The sequence below is a fragment of the Salmo salar genome, chromosome 09 (assembly GCF_965601325.2).
Source record: "Salmo salar chromosome 09, fSalSal1, whole genome shotgun sequence".
Classification (NCBI taxonomy): Eukaryota; Metazoa; Chordata; class Actinopteri; order Salmoniformes; family Salmonidae; genus Salmo; species Salmo salar.
The window spans coordinates 133158483-133176957 of NC_138299.1; the positions used below are offsets into that span (position 1 = coordinate 133158483).

The 18475-nt window shown below is 41.2% G+C and overlaps 1 protein-coding gene across 1 annotated transcript; it reads left to right on the top strand.

Annotated features, from left to right (window-relative positions):
- Nucleotides 1-3676: 3676 nt before the first annotated feature.
- On the top strand, nt 3677-16036 carry LOC106612860 (RILP-like protein 1). Its single transcript, XM_014214437.3, has 8 exons — nt 3677-4365; nt 5752-5881; nt 8550-8671; nt 10455-10643; nt 11579-11748; nt 11897-12019; nt 12114-12212; nt 15567-16036. Exons 1-8 carry the CDS (start codon nt 3994-3996, stop codon nt 15688-15690), a joined length of 1329 nt encoding a protein of 442 aa, XP_014069912.1. The 5' UTR covers nt 3677-3993; the 3' UTR covers nt 15691-16036.
- The last annotated feature ends 2439 nt before the right edge of the window (nt 16037-18475 follow it).

The following is an 18475-nucleotide window of genomic DNA, read 5'->3' on the forward strand; positions in this document are numbered from 1 at the left end:
GAGATTGGTCTCATGGGAGCTGTGGCCAAAGACGGATATACGTATTTTGCCTCATAGATGAAGACTAAGAAAGCACTCTTACCCTGCTTTGCAAACTGATTGTCATGTTAATGAAGCAAATGTGGATAGATTGTGTCCATCGATTGCATTTGATCTATTCCGTTTGTTACATACAGTACCAGTCAAAGTTTGGACACCTCATTCAAAGGTTTTAATTTTTACTATATTCTACATTGTAGAATAATAGTGAAGACAAACTATGAAATAACACAACCAAGAAAGTGTTAAAACCAATACATATTTGAGATAATTCAAAGTAACCACCCTTTGCCTTGACAGCTTTGCACACTCTTGGCATTCTCTCAACCAGCATCATGAGGTAGTCACTTGGAATGCAATTCAATTAACATGTGCCTTGTTAATTTTTTGAATTTATTTCCTTAATGCGTTTGAGCCAAACAATCGTGTTGTGACATGGTAGGGGTGATATACAGAATATATCCCTATTTGGTATATGACCAAGTCCATATTATGGCAAGAACAGCTAAAATAAGCAAAGAGAAATGACAGTACATTACTTTAAGACTGGAGGGGAACCTTTTTGTCATCAAGGGCCATTTGGATATTTATAAATTCATTCGGGGTCATATTAAAAGTTGCTATTTTCTGCTTTCATGTTTTAATGTGACGTTAATCACTGACATTGGTTTTATTGTTTAAATATGACTTGTGTTTCTTTCTAGTCCTATTTAAATAAATATTAGTATTGTTTATAATGTTATGATTACTTGTTCAAACTCACCTCTAATGCTTATCGTTGACGAGGGTTTGATGCCAGCTGGCAGTGAAGATGACGCTACTCGCAGCAGGTTTGTGTCAGTCAAACTGGCTTTGAGCTCGTCATTGCATTGCACCTCAATGACGTCGTGTTGTAGGCCGTCCGGCACATCCGCTAGTTCGACGTTAAACGGGGTTGCAAATATGTTAAACTGCAGTTGTATACTTTTCACATCCTTAAACCGCTCACAGAATGCCTTCGCGAGATTTCCACACTCACCGGCATATTCCGACGTAATCTCAGTCTCTTGTCCTTGCAGAGTAGGGAAATGCACTGTTACCCCTTTCTAGTTGGATTTGTCACAGCTTTAATTTCGTTGCGAACGATTTCACGTTTGACAGCAGATCGCTGAGAAGCTGGTTTGGCCCTTGAAGCTTGACGTTCAAGTCAGACAGATACTTGGTTATGTCCACCGTGAAGGCCAAATCACACATCCACTTGTCATCACTCAGTTCCGCGACAGGTTTCCCCTTCATGAGTTGTTTTACGTCATCCTTCAGCCCGTAAAACCGCGCGAGCATGTTTCCACGGCTCAACCATCGCACCTCACAACCGTAAACCAGATCACCATACTCCGATTCAAGATCACTCAACAGCTCTTTAAATTGCCGGTTGTTCAGCCCTTTGCTTTTGATAAAATTGATGGTCGACACTACAGTTGCCATTACGTTGTTCGGCTTCATCAGACTTTCTTGATGTATGATGCAGTTGCATACAATTAAATCACTTGGATCAAGACTGAGACAAATCATTTTTTTCGGTTAACCCTTTTTTCGAGCCAACCATGGCTGGCGCTCCATCTGTAGTAAGGCCACTTCATTTTTCAAACCGTAGCTCAAATTTGTTCATAGCCGAGACAAATCCCCACCTCTGGTGGTGCCATGCATGGTTTCCAAAGACATCAATTTCTCCCTTTGAGTCAAACTCAGCGGTAATCCCACGCACAAAAATGGCAAATTGAGCGGTATTTGTTATTACATGCCAAAAAAAAAAACTCGACATTTCTTGCGGAGTGCTTCAATGTTTTTTCGAAATCTTGTGCCATGTCAGCTGTCCGCTCCGTGGCGATTATTAGAGACAAACTGACACTTTGGAACAATTTAACTTTGTCTGGTGCTAGCAACTATTTTACAAATTCTCATTCCAAATGAGGCTTCAGTTTCTTTGCGATAAGATCGCTCATCGCATAACATTTTCCACATCCAAACGAGGTTTCGGAAAGGCGACTTGTTGGGCACTCGAAGTCCTTGCAACTCATTCAGTTTAGCATGTTTCGAGCTGTAATGACGCTCCAAATTGGCCTTTTTCATTACTGCAAGTGCATCCTCACAAACTAGTCATACAGGTTTGCCTTTGACTTCGACCCCCCAAAATATTAATTTCTCCATTTGTCTTGGAAAACGCGACACTCCGCATCTACTTTTTTATTTTATTTACGGTAGCCATGTTTCTAATGATGACGAGCTGTCTGGTAGGGCCATGGCTTTGGGGGAGATGGGTGGATTGATTTTTTAAAATGTTATTATTGTGGGAAAACGACGTCTAAAGCTTTTTTTAATTAACAAAAATGTATTTATGAATTGTCTCGGGGCCTGATCGTAGTGAGGCCTGATGTCCCCTACCCCTGCTTTAAGACATGAAGGTCAGTCAATATGAAACATATTTCAAAAAAGCCCAAATAAATGCTTCACAGAGTTCAAGTAACAGACACATCTCAATATCAACTGTTCAGAGGAAACTGCGTGGATCAGGCCTTCATGGTTGAATTTCTGCAAAGAAACCACTACTAAAGGACACCAATAATAAGAAGAGACTTGCTTGGGCCAAGAAACAACAGCAATGGATATTAGACTGGTGAAAATCCGTCCTTTGGTCTGATGTGTCCAAATTTGAGATTTTTGGTTCCATCCATTGTCTTTGTGAGAGGCAGAGTAGGTGAACGGATCTCTGCATGTGTGGTTCCCACTGTGAAGCATGGAGGAGGAGGTGTGGGGGTGCTTTGCTGGTGACACTGTCTGTGATTTATTTAGAATTCAAGACAAACTTAACCAGCATGGCTACCACAGCATTCTGCAGCAATACACCATCCCATCTGGTTTGCGTAGTGGGACTTTAACAGGACAATGACCCAACACACCTCCAGGCTGTGTAAGGGCTATTTGACCAAGAAGAAGAGATGGAGTGCTGCGTCAGATGACCTGGCCTCCACAATCACCCGACCTCAACCCAATTGAGATGGTTTGGAATGAGTTGGACCACAGAGGGAAGGAAAAGCAGCCAACAAGTGCTCAGCATATGTGGAAACTCCTTCAAGACTGTTGGAAATGCATTCTAGGTGCAGCTGGTTGAGAGAATGCCAAGTGTGTGCAAAGCTGTCATCAAGGCAAAGTCTGGCTAGTTTGAAGAATCTCACATATTAATATATTGTCATTTGTTTAACACTTTTTTTGGTTACTACATGATTCCATATGTGTTATTTCATAGTTTTGATGTCTTCAAAATAAAGAAAAACCCTGGAATGAGTAGGTGTGTCAACTTTTGACTGGTACTGTATGCCGACTGTTAAACAACAGTACAGCATCCTTGATCGTTTCCCATGCCTTCAGATGAAATCTAATTTGTATGCTTGGACTGTTTTACTGTACGGTCGACCTAGCATACCAGTTCAACAGTACGCTATGCTATGTGGGTCTAAGAGAAGCTCACTCCTATTACGCTGGTCAGGAAAGTAGGAGGGTTCTTGAATGGTAAACAAGCCGAGCAAAGAGAGTGGGCTGAAATGTGGGCGTCCAGTCGACAGTACACTGCTTTGTCTTTTTAAGACGACTCGATGAGGAACTCTGTTCTTTAATTTGAATCGGGCCTCAAGTTAATGTTCTAGACTAGGGGTAAGCAAAATGTGAGGCGTATGCTCGAATGATGCTTGTTTTTGTCTGGATGACCAAGCATGCAACTAAATAAAGAGTCAAGTTCGAGCATAGGGTGACGAATAATGCATACATTTTAGATGCAGCAGCATATCGCGATATAGAGAAGACACCTGTTTATTTGAGAACACTTTCGCTTTAGTTGTGTTTCGACTATCGCTGGGGAACTGTCTTGTCACGCTGAGAACGACATTTTTCTTTTATTTCTGGGTATCGATATTAACGTGCATGCACACTGGTGCAAACATGGAGAATGATTGCGATATTAACGATCAAAAGCAGGACGTCAAGAAGACAGGGTGGTGTTTTGAAAGGACATGCTCAGCATTAACTGTGGATGATGTATACGAAATGGCTAAATTGATTGGCTCGGAAGTGGAAAAACTTATTGACAGCTACGGTAAAGAGAGCGCCACAGTACTGCTGCCTAAAATAGTCAAAGTTCTAGAGCTTTTGGAGAGCTTCGCCTCGCGGAACAATGTACACAAGTCAAAAGAACAAGAATTACTCAAAGCTTTCGAAACGCTACATGTACAGAAACAGAAGAAGACGAGATCTGTGAAAGAATACGACGAAAGCAGAAAGAATGAAATACAGCGGGTGAGTCGATGGTAATAACAACATGGTAACGTTAGTAATCCCTCCAGTGATGTTGTATCGTGTCAGTTAGCGGATTGTAACAACACTGAAGATATGTGATTTGGGGTTTCTGCTACATTGTAGGAATTGAATTGTTTTTACGGCTAGACTACGATTTAACAAGTAAGCTGCACGTCAGTATGCCACGTTATTCATAATGCCCATTCAGGGCCAAGTGGCAGCTCACAAAATATATTTGTTATCTGTGTGACACATTGTGTAGAGTGTATGCCTACCACTGGCAACTATTCCTCCACATAGAGAAGGCTACATTTTAGTGTTATTAGTAGCCTAAGCGAAATGTAGCCTATATGTCGTTTTTGTTATGTAACATCATGGAAAGATGTGTTCAGAATGGACGCTGGTGCCAGTGTCATTATGATGTCCCTCGTGTGTTTTTCTTGACAGGTCGCCACATTTGCCACTGTATGTGAAAGGTAAATTAGCCTATTTAGTAGTGCTGAGCGATTAGTGCTTTTTGAGGTCGGTTCGATTTTAAAACATTTATAACGGATTTCTGTTTCGACTTGTTTAAAATAAATGAAATGCACCTTGCGTTACGTGGGTTGAATGATGTAACAACGCAGAATAAAACAATCAAGCGATTCCGATGCAATGGATGATGGTCGTTGTAGTAAATTACCACGTTTTCTCCAATAAACTATGTAGAATTGGCTTGTTTGCAACTACAACTCTAGTACATCGCACTGTTCGGGCTTGATCTGATTTATCTCTGGAGAAACTGATATTTTAATATAAAATAGCCCAGGCTATATCGCAGTAGAATTTGGGAAATCACTTATCTTGTCTGTGATCTCAACGATCATAGATTTGATTTAATAAGAAACAGTATGTTAGTACTTCTGCTTGGCCCATTTATCTCCTACAGCTTTCACTGCACCACATCTCTATGCACCACACACATTCTTTCACACACCACACTATGAGCCCTGCTTATCCCAACATGTTGTTTCTGTCTCACACCTGACTACACTGTGTGTTATTGGTCTTGTTGGTATCTTGTTGTTATATTGGTAGTCACCATAACACTGAAATTGAAGTTATAAACATGCGCGTCATAGGCACGCTTGTTTTTCTCTTTCACTTGGAACATTCTTCAGCTAGCACTCAGTAGCTATCAATATCTTTGATTTAATTAGGAGGCTATTCTTCTTCACCACCAAGTACCTGTAGACTCCTCTGGCTGTGGGCAATGAGTTCACTAGAAGTCAATGGTTATGGGTACCATAGAAATAGAATGTCTAGAATGTCATTCTATTTCTATGGTGGGTATGCTGTGTGCCTCCTAACCCAGAGTCAGTGACAGCTTCTCCTCGTCCCCAACAGGAGGTGCAGCAGCAGGTGGAGGCAGAGAAGCAGAGGAGCAGGTGCGAGGAGCTGCAGGCCCAGGTGTTACATCTACAGACGGAGAATCAGGAGTTACAGAGCTGCCTGAGGGGAAACCATGCCCAGGAAGGTTGGTTTAAAACACATGTGCACACACATGATTGGTTTAAACAGCTGCCTTAAGGGCAACGATATCTATAGAGGTTGGTTGTTATAGAACAGCCATAGGGACACAGCCGCCTGAGGGTCAACCATGCTCAGGAAGGTTAGTTTAAACATCTGCCTTAGGGGCAACCATGCTCAGGAAGGTTAGTTTAAACATCTGCCTTAGGGTCAACCATGCTCAGGAAGGTCGGGGCATGGTACTTACCCTTTCTGTTGCACATAATATATCACACACCTCTTAGAAACAATCCCCTTCTCACATGCGTGTATGCAAACATACTATACACCACAACAGGTAAAGTACCCCAAAGTAATGCTTGTTATGAGAATGGAGTTACTGTGTTGCTGACACAGAGTATTTACTTCTGGTGGTAGTCACAGGGGAAAACATTGCTGACTGAGGAATCCCGGTGTTTGTTTATTTGGGAAGTGAATGTGTGACTGTAAATGTGACATTTGTTATGTAAAGACTGAAAGAAGAACAAAGCAGAATAGATACATATAAACTAATATAATACGATAGACGCATATCATTTGTATTATTACACTAACTTTTTAAGCATTCTGAAGTATTAGTAAGATATTCATTATTTATCTGGTCTCTGCCTAGTACTCTATACTCGCGCTGTGCTATAGAAGCGTCTAAGAGCACCAACCCTAATATCATTCAACAAATTAGATGCTCTTATCCTTGATTTACTCATTGCATATGAGCAATTTTCAAGGGCAGTTGAAAGTTTGTCACTGATAATGTCCACTATGGCTTGTATACTGTACCTCTTTACTTCAACGTAATGTAAACTGTTAATGCATACTGTTAATGCAAGTCTTGTGGTATTTTTTTCACTAGTTTTCAAGGAAGTGTCTGTTCAGCCGCAGGGGGCCTAAATCAGATACATTTTTCCCTGAAGAAGAAGACCATATTTGTGTCAAGAAACATCACAAAAAGGAAACAGGAAAAACTACTACTATAGAAAGCACAGAAAAATTCTAAAAAAAGATGAGATTCAGCTGAATGTGATTCAAAATCCTTGTTTATACCTGGTGCAAACACCGGTCCTTTGTCCTGATCTTGTCTACATTCTCAGAAAAATGTCTACACATGGTAGTAAAATGTGTCTCGAATCTATCCACTATCTGCATTGTGACCAGATTTCCAGCCACTAAAATGTACATTTAACTTTCTTCATTTTCTCAGGACTAGAAGAATAATCTAATTGTGCTCATAATTACATTTAGCTCAATTAGATTATATGACACCATACTACAGGAGTTTTCAAACTTTTCTTGCCCAGGGACCCCCTCCCAGGCAAACTGGTGACCCAGGGACCCCACCCAGGCAAACTGGTGACCCAGGGACCCCCTCCCAGGCAAACTGGTGACCCAGGGACCCCCGCCCAGGCAAACTGGTGACCCAGGGACCCCCTCCCAGGCAAACTGGTGACCCAGGGACCCCCGCCCAGGCAAACTGGCGACCCAGGGACCCCCGCCCAGGCAAACTGGCGACCCAGGGACCCCCGCCCAGGCAAACTGGTGACCCAGGGACCCCCTCCCAGGCAAACCGGCGACCCAGGGACCCCCGCCCAGGCAAACTGGCGACCCATGGACCCCCATCATATATTAGCATATGTTATTTTTACAAATAATTATACTTTATACAAATAATTATAATTATACTATATAAATATATATATTTTTTATATATATATATATATATATATATATATATAACACTTAGATGGCCCACTTAAGAATTTTCTGTACAGAAAAAAACTTTAATTAGCACAATGACTGTAATTTCCTCCATATTAAATGGATAGTTCGAGATTTTGGCAAGCCATTTATCTACTTCCCCAGAGTTGAATGAACAGAAACAGCTAGCATGCTAACCGTTGCTGTAGACTTCCAGTCATTGCGCTAACGCTAGTTAGCATCTTTAAATTCCTTCATACTGGATGCTGAGACATAGAAATGGTATCCACAATTATATTATGTTGTAGTGATATTCATAAAATAAGAATTTATCACATAAAACAATTCCCCCAAAATATTTTTCAAAAAAATGTTATAAAACATTAGAGTGCGGATGCCCTTCAGTACCTCCACGGACACCAGTTTGAAAACCCCGGTCATACTACACACTGAAAACAGTTTTCCAACAAGGAGGCCCATGTTAGCTGCTTGCTGTTAAGTTTTATTGCACCAGTTTAGCCTAGGAACGTTAGTGTCTCCAATATCCATGCCATAGCTCCACCATAAGTTATGTATCAGTTATTAGACGTCCAGAGTAGTCTGTCTGAATCAACAGGTATTAACCAGACTGCTTAAAGATGACCGTGTGCTGAAGGATAATCCTTAAGTGTCTTTTCTGTTTAGCCTTAAGATACACTCCACTGAGCAGATTTGGCAGGGGACGTAGTCTCGGCCAACTGCTGATGGTTGATAAGCTACTGGGTCATGTTCATTAGGCACCCAACGGAAGAAAACAAACTGAAACAAGGAGGGACTTCCCAGACTCCGTTGATATTATTTATATACAAAAAAATGTATGCCCTAATGACGTTCTCTCTGCTCTGTCTGTTGACCATTGAATACCCACAGTGATGATGTTGCATTGTGGTCCTGTGTTCCAGACCGTGTCCAACGACAGGAGCGGGAGGTGATGCTGAAACTGAAGGAAGTGGTTGACAAGCAGAGAGATGAGCTGAGGGCCAAAGTACAGCAGATAGCCAGCATGTCTAAAGAGGTGGAGGCGGTAAGGACAAAAAGACTACATGTACAGTCCATCTGAATGCAAGTGTAGCCATGCACGCTTCAATTTACACACACACACACACACACACACACACACACACACACACACACACACACACACACACACACACACACACGCCTGGGCACAGTGATTGTATCAATACTCTGAAGGTCAGCCAATAGCCAGTCATGAGTGGGGAGGTGTCATAAACAGCCGATAGGAAGTCTGTCTCTCAGCAGTGACCCAGACACGCTTCAGCTTACACACACACACACACACACATGTATGTATGTATGTATGTATGTATGTATGTATGTATGTATGTATGTATGTATGTATGTATGTATGTATGTATGTATGTATGTATGTATGTATGTATGTATGTATATGTGTGTGAGTGTACAAAACACTAGGAACACCTTCTTGATATTGAGTTGCACCCCCCCTCTCAGAACAGCCTCAATTCGTCGGGACATGGACTCTACAAGGTGTCAAAACCGCTCCACAGGGATGCTGGTCCATGTTGACTCCAATGCTTCCCCCAGTTGTGTCAAGTTGGCTGGATGTCCTTTGGGTGGTGGATCTTTTTTGATACACGCAGGAAACTGTTCTGCATGAAAAACCCAGCAGCGTTGCAGTTCTTGACACACTCAAACTGGTGCGCCTGGCACCTACTACCATACCCTGTTCAAAGGCACTTAAAACTTTTGTCTTGCTCATTCACCTTCTGAATGGCACACATACACAATCCATGTCTTAATTGTCTAAAGGCTTAAAAGTCTTTTGATAACCTGTCTACTCCACTTCATCTACACTGATTGAATTGGATTTAAGTGACATCAATAAGGGATCAAAGCTTTCACCTGGATTCACCTGGTCAGTCTACGTCATGGAAAGAGCTCGTGTTATTAATGTTTTGTACACTCAGTGTGCATTCATGTTACACACACATCACAACTGCTACTACCAGACTCCTATTATGATTGCTAAATACACCACAATTTAAATACTTGCCCCCCAATCGCCCCTTCCCCAAAACACGTGTAAATATTAGACTATAAATTGTATTATACTTAAGCTAAAATGTTTATTCTATTCTACTGAGCCATTTACTTTATGTTCATAGTCTTATCTTACGTTATTTCTTATTGTTGAGAATGAATCGGAAAATAAGCATTTCATTTGACAGGGTATACCATGTGACGGGGTATACCATCCCGTACATGCGACTAATAAAACTTGAAATTGAAATGGTACTGGCATAATAGTCATGGTTATTGTTTTGTGCTGAGCATCACCAACACCTTGGAGACAAGTCTGGGCAATGACTCCACCTTCCTATTCACAGCAGCTCCCTCTGTCACACAGTAATGGTTTTAAACTCCAGCTCGAGTTTGTTGATGTTTCTAGGCTTTTCATCTTACCTAAAGATGTGGGCCTCCTAAATTAAGTTTGCTCAAAATGATGCTTGAACATGTTTTTGTGTTCCAGGGAGTAACCAGTATTGTCCCCCTGTGTTTGTGTAATATGGTCCCCCTTACTCCCAATGAGTCCCTGCACCCCCACCAAGGCCAACTATGATATCTAGCATATCATCGTCCTGAGTGTGTACGTAAGTAATGTTAGTGTTGTTTCATACGTGTGTGTGTGTGTGTGTGTGTGTGTGTGTGTGTGTGTGTGTGTGTGTGTGTGTGTGTGTGTGTGTGTGTGTGTGTGTGTGTGTGTGTGTGTGTGTGTGTGTGTGTGTGTGTGTGTGTGTGTGTGTGTGTGTGTGTGTGTACAGCTGCAGGAGCAGTTGGAGCGCTTCATGAAGATGAATGGGGAGCTGAGACACAAGCAGCGCATCGTCACGGCCCAGATGAAGAGTGCTGTGGAGAGGAAGGCTGACATGGAGGCAGACCTCAGAGAGAAACAGAAAGAGATAGAATGCCTCACCACCCAGCTGGAAAAGACCAACGCTGCTGCTGGCACGGTAAGAAGTGTTTCTTTTTGTCCCTTGTTGAAAAGGTAAGCACTCATTTCCATTTTTGAATTGGTCTTGGACCTTCATATTGTATTTAAGCAGAAAGACCCGATGGGGTGTTGTATGTTGGCCATATACCTCAAACCCCTAAGGTACCTTATTGCTATTATAAACTGGTTATCACATAAATAGAACAATAAACATGTATTTTTGAGTCATACCCGTGGTGTATTGTCTGATATACTGTACACACAGCTGAAATGCTGTTTCTGTCAATCAGTATCCAGGACCCAAAGTACCCATTAATACTACATAAACATTAGTCATCCAGAGTGGTGTATTCTGACTCACTTTACTGACTTGTTTGTTACACCTTGTCATCATTTCTCTAGAGAACTTTTAGTGTCCTGCCCTCTCCCTCAGTTTATTTTGTAGCTGAACTGTAATCTTTAAACATTTGTTACTGTCCTCTCTCTGCCAAGTCTTACACTTGGCCTTTGTTTTTTTTAAACTCTTCTCCCTGTAAAAGAAACTGTAGCCATTTTGAAATATTTGTTATGACTAAGATAAGAGAAACTAAGGTCATATCTCTGACTTCTCTCTCTGACAAAGGAGTTAACTCATTGTTGTGAGAGGAAAACAGATACACCTTTGGCACAAGATGTACATGTATATATTGTCCACCTACTACAGTATAATGTGACTAAGAAATCTCACTACAAGAAATGTTTGTCTTTTTACTTTGTAATAGTCACACATAGCCAAATCTCATCATTTTGATGTGTATTATGCTTTTGCTATTGCTTTTAGACAATTTCATAGACTGTGAAGTTCACTAAATTTCTTATACCAGGTGAACAACGACATTTTGTTTCCCTTAAACACAACTGTCATTACATTAACACAATTGTGATAGTCCAGCTGTGTTTTCTCCACCCCAACAGGCCAGTCCATGTAGGACAGAAGTGGACCTGACAGGCAAGCTGGTGATAGACCTTAAGGACCCCAACAGACCCTGTTTCACCAAACAGGAGGTCAGAGAGATGCTGACAGAGAGGAATGAGCTCAAAGCCAACCTGTTCCTGGTGCAGGAGGAACTCTCCTACTATCAGAGGTAGATACTATAGGGTGTGTGTCTGTTTGTGTGTGTGTCGGGAGGGGGGGGGTTATGAGTGTGTGTGTGTACATGTTTACATGTTTGTTTAGTTTTATACCTGTGTGTGTATGTACTGACGTGTGTGTCATATGTGTCATCCACGCAGGGAGATCCTGAATGATGAGCGGTGTCCAGGATTCTTGCTGGAGGCAGTACGTTCTGCCATAAAGAAACAGAAAACTGTCATCAAGGCCAAGATGCTGGGCATGCCAGAGGATGAATGCAGCAGGTGACACTGACTCACACACACGTGTACACACACATACACATGTACGCACACACACACGCAGTGCTAACTTTGTGGATGTGATTTCCTTGAACAGTGATGAGGAGAAAGGCCCCCTGTTTGAGAGGAGAGCAGAGACAGAAACCGAGACAGACAGCACTGACAGCAAACCACAAGAGTCTCGCATCAGGAACCTGTAAGTATTACTGGCCTGTTTTTACTCATTTAAACAACACATCTATTAACATACAGTGGCAAGAAAAAGTATATGAACCCTTTGGAATTACCTGGATTTCTGCATCAATTTGACATAGAATTTGATCTGATCTTCATCTAAGTCACAACAACAGACAAACACAGTGTTCTTAAACTAATAACACTAATTATTGTATTTTTCTTGTCTATATCGAATACGTCATTTAAACATTCACAGTGTAGGTTGGATAAAGTATGTGAACCCCTAGGCTAATGACTTCTCCAAAAGCTAATTGGAGTCAGGAGTCATCTAACTTGGAGTCCAATCAATGAGATGAGATTGGAGATTTTGGTTACAGCTGTCCTGCCCTATAAAAAGCACTCACAAAATGTGAGTTTGCTATTCACAAGAAGCATTTCCTGAGGAGAACCATGTCTCGAACAAAAGAGATCTCAGAAGACCTAAGATTAAGAATTGTTGCCTTGCATAAAGCTGGAAAGGGTTACAAAAGTATCTATAAAAGTCATTCCACGGTAAACAAATTGTCTATAAATAGAGAAATTTCAGCACTGTTGCTACTCTCCCTAGGAGTGGCCATCCTGCAAAGATGACTGCAAGAGCACAGCTCAGAATGCTCAGTGAGGTTAAGAAGAATCCTAGAGTGTCAGCTAAAGAATTACAGAAATCTCTGGAACATGCTAACATCTCTGTTGACGATACTACAATACGTAAAACACTAAACAAGAATGGTGTTCATGGGAGGACACCATGGAAGAAGCCTCTGCTGTCCAAAAAAAACATTGCTGCACGTCTGAAGTTAGCAAAAGAGCAGCTGGATGTTCTACAGCGCTACTGGCAAAATATTCTGTGGACAGATGAAACTAAAGTTGTGTTTTTTGGAAGGAACGCACAACACTATGTGTGGAGAAAAAAGGCACTGCACACCAACATCAAAACCTCATCCCAACTGTAAACTATGTTGGAGGGAGCATCATGGTTTGGGCTGCTTTGCTGCCTCAGGCCCTGGACAGTTTGCTATCATCGACGGAAAACTTGGGAATTAATTTTATCAAGACATTTTGCAGGAGAATGTAAGGCTATCTGTCTGCCAATTGAAGCGCAACTTAAGTTAGGTGATGCAACAGGACAACAACCCATTAGACAGAAGCAAATCAACAACAGACTGCCTTGAACAGAAGAAAATACACCTTCTGGAGTGGCCCAGTCAGTCCTGACCTCAACCTGATTGAGATGCTGTGGCATGACCACGAGAGCGGTTCACACCAAACATCCCAAGAATATTGTGGAACTGAAACGGTTTTATAAAGAGGAATGGTCCAAAATTCCTCCTGACCGTTGTACAGGTCTGATCCGCAACTACAGAAAACGTTTGGTTGAGGTTATTGCTGCCAAAGGAGGGTCGACCAGTTATTAAATCCAAGGGTTCACATACTTTTCCCACCCTGCACTGTGAATGTTTACACGGTGTGTTCAATGAAGACATGAACAATTCTAATTGTTTGTGTTATTAGTTTAAGCAGACTGTGTTTGTCTATTGTTGTGACTTAGATGAAGATCATAACATTTTATGACAAATTTATGCAGAAATCCAGGTAATTCCAAAGGGTTCACATACATTTTCTTCCACTGTAGCTATTTACATACAGAAATATAAACATGTTTAAAGCACATTTACAACATTCATAGAAACCCAATCAGAAGATAGTTCTAGAAATGTGGTATGAATAGTTGCTTGTTACAATGTTGTTACTCTGGTAAACTGATGCAGGACCGTTCTGTTGGAGAATTCCTGCAATAGCCTAATTTGCAATGACAATGAGCCTCAGTTAAATATGCAGTGCCCTACCATAACCCTTACTCGAAGGCCACTGATTGTCTAGGCAAAGTTGAGGCAGGTCTATGTTTGGTTAGACCGGTTTGGCTTCTTTCATAGCCCTCCAGCATGCGTGAATCATTCCATCAACTTGTTGCTATGTCCTGAATCCTGATTATATTGTCTGTCTGTTAAACTACCTCTGGTCTCCTCAAATCAAATCACATTTTATTGGTCACGTACACATGGTTAGCAGATGTGATTGCGAGAGTATCGAAATGCTTTTGCTTCTAGATCCGACAGTGCAGCAGTATCTAACCGGTAATATCTAACAATTCCACAACAAACCTAATACACACAATCTAGTAAAGGAATGGGATAAGAATATATAAGTATAACAAATATGGATGAGCAGTGACAGAGCAGCTAAGATGCAATAGATAGTAAAGAATAGATAGTGAAGGATACAGTATATACATATGAGATGAGTAATGCAAGATATGTAAACATTATAAAAGTGGCATTATTAAAGTGGCTATTAAAGTTGCTGTTTCCTGAAGTCCATGATCATCTCGTTTCTTTTGCTAACATTGAGTGCGAGGTTATTTTCCTGGCACCACACTCCGAGGGCCCTCACCTTCTCCCTGTAGGCCGTCTCGTCGTTGTTGGTAACCACTGTAGTGTCGTCTGCAAACTTGATGATTGAGTTGGAAGCGTGCATGGCCACGCAGTCATGGGTGAACAGGGAGTACAGGAGGGGGGCTGAGAATGCACCCTTGTGGGGCCCCAGTGTTGAGTGGAGATGTTGTTTCCTACCTTCACTACCTGGGGGCGGCCCGTCAGGAAGTCCAGGACCCAGTTGCACAGGGCGGGGTCGAGACCCAGGGTTTCAAGCTTCATGATGAGTTTGGAGGGTACTATGGTTAAATGTTTTACTCACGTCGGTCACGGAGAAGGAGAGCCCACAGTCTTTGGGAGTGGGCCATGTCAGTGGCACTGTATTGTCCTCAAAGCGTGCGAAGAAGTTGTTTAATTTGTCTGGGAGCAAGATAATACTGTTGAGTGTCTATGTTTACTTCTAGGCAGACATACAAAAACTTGCCTCTGCTTTGTTCACTGTTCTGCTCTGTTTACCTTCAACCTATAGCTTTCACAGCACCTGCTGATACCTCTAAGGCCATTGATGTAAACATAGTCCCTGGTTACACCACCAGGGGGAGTAGTCTATCTCATATCTGCTCAATGTAGTACTGCATGTAATCTCAGAAACCCTGACCAGAACCACATTTCACATACACGCTTACCGTTAAATGATCACGGTTGGCCACAAGAGACTATGCGGTATGTAACCTCAGACACTGTAGTAGTGTGTAGGAACTACTAGGAAGCGGAACAACTCAGTCTTTCAGACAATATCTCTGACCTGTGAACTGTGTTGTGTTCTCCTCTCCTGTGTGTAGCTTTAGTTTCTTCTGGTAGTGAGTTAGTATATCTGATCCTAGACCTGTGTTGTCTCCTAGCTTTGGCTTCCTGACTCGCTCCGGCAGCAACCACAGCAGCCGTAGTCCCAGTGAAAACAAGGCTGCTTCTTCCTGGGAAATCATCGACGACACCAAGACCACCGCGGAGACAGAACCCAAATGATCACCATGACAACCCTCAACATCCGTCCAAGTACACTTGTCCTCCATTCTGTTCAGTTTTTACTGAATGTTTTATACTGGTTAGGTCTCCATAGCAGCCCTAAGAAAGGAAGAGCATTCTCTCATGCCTTCCCTCTTTCTTTTTTACTACCTCCTCGTCATTGCTCTATATACCTTTCTCTTTCTCTCCCTCTGTTTCTCTCAGAAATAGGTTCAGAGTGGTGAAATGGCGAACTGTACACTTTGCATTGACAATAACCATGCAGGACATTATTAAGAGGAAAATCTCTGTTGAATCTCTGAAGCAAATTTGTATTGCGATATTTTAATAAAGATTTTTAAATGTATTTTGACCACAGCAATCATTAGTATTCGCAGGAACACATTTGTGCCACAAGAGGGCATCCTAACTATTAACAACCATGGTGGACTTCCATGTGTTTAACATTTTACCTCCTGTGGTTGTTGTTGCCATGCCTTGTGGTTGCTGTAATTCTAATTCTCTGTCATGGACATGGTGTGAGTTATAGGGAACGTTTTACACTAAAGTACACTGTGTGTTGTTTCTGACCCTGAATGTATTGCCTCATAGTAACAGTCATTTATTGATTATACTTTATATTCTTAACCATCAGCTCATCTCACATATTTGATAGTCTTATTATGAGTTCAATCATGTCTTCCCAGGACCATGAATTGGACATTGGGGTTGATTATGTATGTGTCTGCCAAGTGTGTGTGTGTGGTGTGTGTGCCTGCTTGTCTGTCCTGTGCGTGTGCCTGCCTGTCTGTCTGTGTGTGTTCACTGGGGCACCAGCACCTGTACGTTGGTTGCTGTACGTACAGAGGAAGTGTGTGTTTCCTTGAAAGGAAATGGTGTGTGTGTGCTCTCACGCTCCTACCATCTCACCATGTCTTTAAACACACACACACACACACAACAATGGCTGCCGCTGCCCCCTACCATATCTTATCTGTACTCAGACCTCTCAGATTCTGATGTGGTTTTCTGACATTCTAAATGAATGCTGCTGGTGGTAGTGTGGAATGACATATTTTCCTGCAACACTGCATGTACATTTCATTTTTGTAAGCATGACTGTTTTTAATGGAGAAGCTTTTGTGCTACAAAAACGAAATAAATATCTGACATTAAATCAGAAGTGTGTTTTGTGGGAAAATGAGAGTTGGACTTTCAACATACATCAATTTGCCAAGAGAACATCCCACTTCGGATCTTTTTTACAAGTTATTGTGTGTGTATGTGTATGTTTGTGAGCTATAGGAAGTTATTGTGTGTGTATGTGTATGTTTGTGAGCTATAGGAAGTTATTGTGTGTGTATGTGTATGTTTGTGAGCTATAGGAAGTTATTGTGTGTGTATGTGTATGTTTGTGAGCTATAGGAAGTTATTGTGTGTGTATGTGTATGTTTGTGAGCTATAGGAAGTTATTGTGTGTGTATGTGTATGTTTGTGAGCTATAGGAAGTTATTGTGTGTGTATGTGTATGTTTGTGAGCTATAGGAAGTTATTGTGTGTGTATGTGTATGTTTGTGAGCTATAGGAAGTTATTGTGTGTGTATGTGTATGTTTGTGAGCTATAGGAAGTTATTGTGTGTGTATGTGTATGTTTGTGAGCTATAGGAAGTTATTGTGTGTGTATGTGTATGTTTGTGAGCTATAGGAAGTTATTGTGTGTGTATGTGTATGTTTGTGAGCTATAGGAAGTTATTGTGTGTGTATGTGTATGTTTGTGAGCTATAGGAAGTTATTGTGTGTGTATGTGTATGTTTGTGAGCTATAGGAAGTTATTGTGTGTGTATGTGTATGTTTGTGAGCTATAGGAAGTTATTGTGTGTGTATGTGTATGTTTGTGAGCTATAGGAAGTTATTGTGTGTGTATGTGTATGTTTGTGAGCTATAGGAAGTTATTGTGTGTGTATGTGTATGTTTGTGAGCTATAGGAAGTTATTGTGTGTGTATGTGTATGTTTGTGAGCTATAGGAAGTTATTGTGTGTGTATGTGTATGTTTGTGAGCTATAGGAAGTTATTGTGTGTGTATGTGTATGTTTGTGAGCTATAGGAAGTTATTGTGTGTGTATGTGTATGTTTGTGAGCTATAGGAAGTTATTGTGTGTGTATGTGTATGTTTGTGAGCTATAGGAAGTTATTGTGTGTGTATGTGTATGTTTGTGAGCTATAGGAAGTTATTGTGTGTGTATGTGTATGTTTGTGAGCTATAGGAAGTTATTGTGTGTGTATGTGTATGTTTGTGAGCTATAGGAAGTTATTGTGTGTGTATGTGTATGTTTGTGAGCTATAGGAAGTTATTGTGTGTGTATGTGTATGTTTGTGAGCTATAGGAAGTTATTGTGTGTGTATGTGTATGTTTGTGAGCTATAGGAAGTTATTGTGTGTGTATGTGTATGTTTGTGAGCTATAGGAAGTTATTGTGTGTGTATGTGTATGTTTGTGAGCTATAGGAAGTTATTGTGTGTGTATGTGTATGTTTGTGAGCTATAGGAAGTTATTGTGTGTGTATGTGTATGTTTGTGAGCTATAGGAAGTTATTGTGTGTGTATGTGTATGTTTGTGAGCTATAGGAAGTTATTGTGTGTGTATGTGTATGTTTGTGAGCTATAGGAAGTTATTGTGTGTGTATGTGTATGTTTGTGAGCTATAGGAAGTTATTGTGTGTGTATGTGTATGTTTGTGAGCTATAGGAAGTTATTGTGTGTGTATGTGTATGTTTGTGAGCTATAGGAAGTTATTGTGTGTGTATGT